The sequence below is a fragment of the Pagrus pagrus genome, assembly GCF_965226575.1.
Source record: "Pagrus pagrus genome assembly, chromosome: 5".
Lineage (NCBI taxonomy): Eukaryota > Metazoa > Chordata > Actinopteri > Spariformes > Sparidae > Pagrus > Pagrus pagrus.
In genome coordinates, this window is record NC_140189.1 from 34229514 (window position 1) to 34236915 (window position 7402).

A 7402-nucleotide genomic window follows, 5' to 3' on the forward strand; every position below is an offset into this window, starting at 1 on the left:
AGCTTAGCCCTTTGTTATGGGCAACCCATGTAAATGGTCCTAGTACAGTACAAATTTCTGAGATAGATCCAAAACACATAGACCTGATATGCACTGCATTTAGACTACTGCTGCTGCATCCCATTCTGATTACAGTACTAACCCACTACATTGCTTTAAATTTACCCCAAATGAAAAAGCACTCATGTCTTACTTGTCTTGTTATTTTTTGTGCTTTTTATAATAGTACTGGATGTCAAAAATATATATATATATATATAATTCATAGATAAAGTGGTGCAGTTTTGTGCATTTTTAGTTTTTGTTGTGGTTGTGATCTTGTTTTATTCATGTACATTTTTAAAAAAATCTTTTTGACCTTTCACCCCTGCCCCGCCCGCTGACCCCTGTCTCGTGTGCACTTCACAGGAGAAGACGAGCGCCCTCAGCCTGAGCAACGTGGCTGGGGTCTTCTACATTCTGGTCGGAGGACTCGGTTTGGCCATGCTGGTGGCCTTGATTGAGTTCTGTTACAAGTCCCGAGCCGAGGCGAAACGAATGAAGGTGGCAAAGAATGCACAGAATATTAACCCAACTTCCTCGCAGAATTCACAGAATTTTGCAACTTATAAGGAAGGTTACAACGTATATGGGATCGAAAGTGTAAAAATTTAGGGGGTAGGGAACGAGGTTTTCATAAATTCCCCCCAAATGCACGCTTTTTGGCTCCATCGTTCCATCCTTCAGTGTTAGTGAATGAAGAGGTTGGCCAAAGGATCGTATGTACTGGTGATTTATGATTTAATGAGAGAGAGAGAGAGATATCCCCCTTTTTTAAAGTTTAATACTGTGTTTGTCCATTTAAGTTTCCTTGCTATTTGAAACCATTTTCATGTATGACTGTTGATGGCCATGCTTGTTAATACCTCTGTCCTAGTAACACATTTCAACAATAATGCTTGCAATGACCATGCATAAGCCTTTACATGATCATTTGAATCTTGCATTGTTACCCATGGACGTCATATTAAGTTCTCATCGACATTCTCATGTTTTTGAACATTTAAAATCTCTTAAGCTTACAGATGTGGCAGTGCTCTAACCTAACATGTTGCTTCTATGTTTGTGTATGGATCCCTGTGTGTGTGCGTGTGTGTGTGAATGTGTTAATGTTCGCATGTGTACACGTGACTTTGTTCGTTTAGATGACCTTTGGGGACGCCATGAGGAATAAAGCGAGACTTTCCGTCACTGGGAGTACTGGGGAGAATGGTCGGGTGATGACTCCAGAGTTTCCTAAAGCTGTCCACGCTGTCCCTTACGTGAGACCTGACATGGGACTAAACGTCAGCCTGACAGATCTGTCCTGATCAATGAGAAACTTCTGAGTGCCTTACAATGGTTTCAATAGAGCGATTTTTTCCTTTTTTTCCTGTCCCTCCCTCCCTTCTTCTCTTCCGGCGCTTTTTTTCTGTCTCTGTCTGGTGAAAAAGGAAAAGGTAGGAGATGGAGGCTTCATTTTGTCCCACACAAAGACTGGTATTGTTGCTCTCTGTCTCTATTTCTCACCGTGTAAATCGCCTCCCTCTCTGGGTGGAATTACATCCCGGGATATAAAAGGGAGGCTCTTTTTTTCTAAACTGATGACACCATGCTTTCCTATCTATCTGTCTGGACTGGACTGAGATGGAAACGAGGGCTTGATTGACGGCAACGGCTGCTTCTGGGAGTCAGAGATTCAGTCATCTTTACTGTGTATGTGTGTGTGTGTGTGTGCGTATGTGTGTGTGTGTGAGAATGCGTTTGTGTGTGAAGAGTGCGTGGGGGTGTGTGCGTCAGGGGAAGATGTCGTCAAAAACACACTGTTTCTGTAGCCACCACCGCCAAACAGGATTTTCAAGCACACTTGATATCATCTGCATTAAGATGTGAAATTGTCCTTTTTTTCTAAGAAAATCTACGAAAAAAGTTTATTGCAAAAAAAAATATTTTTATGTATTTTCACAAAATAGCTTTTAAATAAACTTGCTTACATACTGGTTGGATATAAACATCTTAATGTGTGATAAAGAAAGAAAAAATACTAAACAGCTTCTAGTTCCATATTTTTAAAGCCAAATACATTCAGTATGGGGGTGAGATGTTGAAATCATGTAATTAATTCCTATTCTAAACTTTCCTGTATATTTTATTCTTTAACATTTGGTGTTGATATGAAATATATGTCAATGCTTGACATTTGGAATCAATCCTTCTATGTTTTTTCTTGTTAGAGTCGGTGCAGCGATTTTTGCTTTATACTTTCGTCTCCTCGTTTGCTTCAGTGCTTCTGTTGTTTGTATTTTTTCTGACGAGGACCAGGGTTGTTCTACTTTTCAAGAGGAAAATGAATCTGTTTACACGCCATGAATGCAAAACAAAAAACAAAAAATAGTATGGTTATGGTATTCTCGCATCACATCTTGAAGTGACATCAAAAAGAGGCATCAGCATCCACATGGTTTACGTGGTGGTTTCAAATGCCAAATAAGTACGAGTGCCAAATTCTAGTGCCAGTAGATATGAATATAGTCTTAATATAATCAATCACTGTCATCTCAGTGAATGTAAATGATACATTCTGTAACTTTTGTAACTAGATGTACAGTTGGTGGCAATGAAAGTGCTAATACAATAGCCTTTTCGCTTTGTTTTCCAGTCTCCATGTATTTTGCATTGATCTGACAATGAAGTAGCACCAGTTGCATGTTGTTGCCGCAAATACTACATAAGTTTATTTCATTACTGCCAAACATGCGTTTTCATTTTAATGTTGAAGTTGTGAGGTTAACTGTTTGAAATTGGAAATACAATGTTAGACATATATACAATATATACATATATACATATATTTTATATAAAAAGTTGAAATATGAAAAATTATAGCCCCTTTTGATTCTAGCGTCAAAGCTACTGTCCTTCCATTAAATATGAAATTTGGTTACTTATTCAGAAAAAAAGTTGTTTTCTTTTGTTTCTTTTGTTAGTTATGAAGTCTTACCATAAGTTGCTTATAAAACTTATGCAGACGAGCACTTCTGAATATGAGACACTTCTCAATTTATTTTATTTTTTTCTGAAATTGACCTATGAAGAGTCCTCCACTACAACACAAAGGGAGGTGAACTGTACTATTATTATCACTGTTGTTTTTGTAATCAACAATAGAAACATATACCGTAGTTGCTTCAATTTCATCGCATATTCAGGCTATTCTCACTGACATTTTGTATATGGAATGTGTGCTAACTTGTTTATTTTTTGGGACTCTTTCTAAATAAAAGTGGCTGATCTCTTGTTATCTCTCAGTGTGCGTCATTTATTTAGGATGAGATGTCGCTAATCTCGAGTGAGACGTGATGTGATATAATATTTTGGTTCAATCCTGCCAATTAAACAACATCTCAGAAGACAGACAGGTTTAATTGAGCTGAAACATGATTAGTTAACTCATTAAATGCAACAGTTGCTGCTGTATGTTCTTCAGACAATCAGCAGAAACAGATGACGTGACACATTTAATCCATTTTTATCTAAACTATCCAAAACCAAAGTTAAAGAATATTTTGTTTTGATGGAATACAACATTATTTAAAGTCATTATTTGATTACATAAATTATGTCGCCAACTGGCTGTGTAGTTAATAATAACAGGCAAAAACAGAGCATTATTTGGCAGATGTTATGGTCCTCCACATGTCCATGATCCAACTCAGGTGTTCAGTATTCAGCCTGATTAGATCTCTCCTCAGGATGGTGTGGGCACGTACAGACTGACTGACATGACTCAAAGACTTTCCACATCCACGAGCTTTCAACTGCTCTGGCTGACGAAGCTCTAGCGAAAGTTAAGACAGCTCAGTCCTTAGTTTAGTTCTCATAGCATCCTTTCATTCGCTCCTCTCAATCATGCTCACCCTGTCAGTTGATATCAGCTGCTCACATCAGCCGGGAACATCTACCCAGCAGCACAGCGGCACACCGTCACTGTTAGCCTATCATACTGCTGCTGTCTTTTTAAATAAGATTATCTCCTGCCTCCAGTTCATTCATGCTGCTGTTTTGCACGTGCGCGCCACCTCCCCATCACCGCCCAGTCTATCTCAGAAGAATAATCAACCACCACCACCACCAGTGTCTGGACTCCATGGGGGGGATTCTTCTTCAAAGACTTTCTGACGAGACTCATTATCACATAATCTGCTGTAATAAACATTTTCTTGACTTGGTTTACTAGTCTCTCCTGATTGAAATAAGACCTCTGCTCAGGTTGAGGCAGGGTGCATTTCTGCTGGCAGGTACTAAAGGCAGCGCAAAATGCATCAGGCCAGAAGCTCAGTGATGTAGTGACTACTCAGAGGAGAAGCTAACTGCTAACACACTATTGCCCAGCTGGGCTATTGTTAGTCGTTCAATAGGTCCCTCAGTTTCTTTCTGCTGTTCATCTTCTTCCCCATAGAAGTTCACGGAAAAGGAGAAATAAAGAACAACGTGACGACACGATGGCGTCCTCCTTTTTGGATTGTCCACTTCTCTGTATCATCAGAGTCAGCACTGTTGAGACAACCTTGCTATTTTGTCAGCAGACATTAATTTCCCCTTGTCCCCGCCTTGAAATCCTCTGCTGCTGATAATACCATTACAACTAATCTAATAATTTATTTATTTAGTCGTTTTATGTCTCGATCTGGACAGGCCTGAATACGAACAGTGCAGATCTAAGTTAGGCGACAACAACAGACTTCAACAAAACCAAAGGAAGAGAGATCAATCAAATTAATCAAGCCAATTTCTGTACACACAGTTCTGGGAATCAGTTAAAACACCCATGATAGTGGACTATTAAACACGTTGGGATTTTGGATGGTCCCAAACAAAAGCTGACAAGTCCACCATTATCTCATGTTCAGCTTTGGCAACCAAAAACAGGTAAAGAAATTCTGACTGTGTCAGAGATTTTGGACTGAAATGGGGCCTAACACTACTTCTCTTTTGGTATTTTTTATTTGTTTTTGGCCATAGTAGTGTCGTTGCTGTGGCCAAAGCTTGTTATGTTGCATTTTTAAAAACATGGGTTGTGCACAGACGGGTCGGCTCCTCCCACCTCCACACTGAGCACAGGTCGTCAGCAGACAACTGAAAACACCTGCGTAAGCGTGCGCGGCCTTAATGTGTACAACAGTAGAGTAGAGTACAGAGTATTATTACAGGCTTAGGTGAATGCTATTTTTATTAATTCATTTTTTAAATAAATATAAAGCAGTGTTCTCCCCACAGTAATGTCATTATACAGTACAACAAGGCATGTGCACTTATTTAATAGTAGTGTCAGGTTTCCATGTTCTATTTAAGGACAATCTGATCATTAACCGTATGAATTTTCAGCCCTCATGACATTTGAAACCACACAAATCATGTTAAACTGTAAAAACAAAAGGACGCGTGCATTTTTTCCACTCTTTAATCGGTCTTTTACAGGATTTTGTCCACCGACATCACCGTGGTACTCAAAACTAAGCTTTTTACAGTCCAGGGAGGGGAATAAACTGTGCAGTTATGAGTTTAAAGCAGTCGAGTGATGAGGCGCCTTTCGTCCACCCTCCTTCTGCTGAGTGGTAATGAAGGTCACGCGTCTCCATGAAGATGGTTAACTTCCCTCTGCTTCATTGAGATAATCCCCCTTTTCTCCCAATTATTCTGCATGTTCCCGTCCATCACACCTTGAAGTTAATCACATCACATTAAAATCATGTTTAGCCACACATGCTCCTCTAAGTGGACTGTTGCTCAGAGACTGCTGGTCTGGGAACAACCTGTGTGTTTAGTCAAATATGATGGAAGCCATGTTACAGAGTGCAGAGTTCAGAGTGTCTGAATTCATTCAAGATTTTCAAACTTTGCTTTTTTCACCTACAGACATGACACCTGTGAATATGTGATGTGTCAGGATGGAAGACTGCCGCTCTTAGCTCCAGGCAAATATCACACATCGCTCCCCTCACACTCCACCTACTGTACCGTACTCCACTCAGCCTGATCTAAATACTCGGGCGGAGAAGAGGAGTTACCCACCATATGGTGCTGAATCACATCAGATGGCTTTTGGCTACTTACATCTGGTCAGCCTGAACGTGCTTTATCGTGAGACTTTGTACTGGATTGAGATCAGATTTCACCTCAAACGGTCTTTTTATGTTTGGCAACCAAAGACTGACAGACGATATAGATGCCCTGGGGGCCATCTCACATGTACAGTGCATGATTAATGGACAGTCTATGGTGAGAGTTATGATATGCAAGAGGATTCATGATAATAAGATTAACCCAAGTGCACATCACCTGCGCTCCTCACATTTCAACATATGCGACCATAAAAACAGATACAATATACATATAAATCAACTGTGGGTCTCATTTCCAAATGAAAAAAAAAAAAAAAGAGTATGAAACCGTCTCATGAGGTGAAATTAAAAGAGAAAAGTAGGTAAAGTCTTGGAATTTGGGAGATAATAGAGTGAGAGTTACTGTCGCTCTGCAGCTTAAAGGTGTTGAAGTATTAAGCCCTTCCTCTTGTACGTCCTCGTTTCTTTAACTTTGGAGGGATTGAGTTGCAAAATGAGAAATCCGATGTGTGAAAGAAACACATATGCTCACAAAAATCATATCACCTGTCAGACAGAATCATTTATGCTTTTCAAACACTGCCTGTTATAAAAGTTAATTTCCTGTTGAAGCACAATATTATCTTGCTGCTTGACTTTCAACCAAAATAAAGAGATTTGTATAACTTTAATGGTTTTTCCTCGGAGCCTTTACATTAAGACCAATGACTCCTCAAAGGTGAGGACTGTCCCGTGGCTCCTTTGTGAGACTAAAAAATGAACCAACTTTTAAAAATACTTTGTTTTGCTTCTATATGGAAATGACTTATTGAAGTTACATCCCCCAGGAGCGACGCTATCATTCCACCAATCAGTCTCACCACCTTTGTGTAATCAAGTGTGCTTATGGGCCATTAGTTCAGCCAATCAGGGCAGGGAGGGGATGGTTAACCCAAATGAATCTTCACCCATGTGAGCAATCAGCCTGAGAGGCGCCAGCTCGCGCTCTCTTCCTACAGCAGCTCACATGGCTGGTTGTCAATGGCTGATCTGATAGGATCGTCCCTGGGCTGAAGCTAATGATGACAGAAGGTACACAGGGAATGGCCTGAATCTGCCACCTCATATAGGAGACGTCAATAGCAAAGCCAGGGCAATGTTTCATCTTCAGGTTTATTAACTAAGGCCTGACTGCCTGCCGCGGCCTCATTAAGATGCAGCAATGGCCCAGAAATGCTCACACAGCAGTGATGGTGCAGATTTAAGATACAAGAGCTTTTCTC

At 40.1% G+C, this 7402-nt stretch overlaps 1 protein-coding gene across 4 annotated transcripts in view; it reads left to right on the top strand.

The window, feature by feature from the left end:
* Positions 1-3315, top strand: part of gria2b (glutamate receptor, ionotropic, AMPA 2b) — a 53408-nt gene extending 50093 nt beyond the window's left edge. For 2 of the 4 annotated variants that reach the window (XM_084353529.1, XM_084353530.1), the window contains exons 15-16: positions 409-657; positions 1185-1275. In XM_084353529.1, coding sequence (XP_084209655.1) covers positions 409-654 — 246 coding nt within the window. In that variant the 3' untranslated portion in view covers positions 655-657; positions 1185-1275. Of the gene's footprint in view, positions 1-408; positions 658-1184 lie in introns of all 4 variants that reach the window. The other 2 variants (XM_084353527.1, XM_084353528.1) reach the window with 1 other exon arrangement.
* The last annotated feature ends 4087 nt before the right edge of the window (positions 3316-7402 follow it).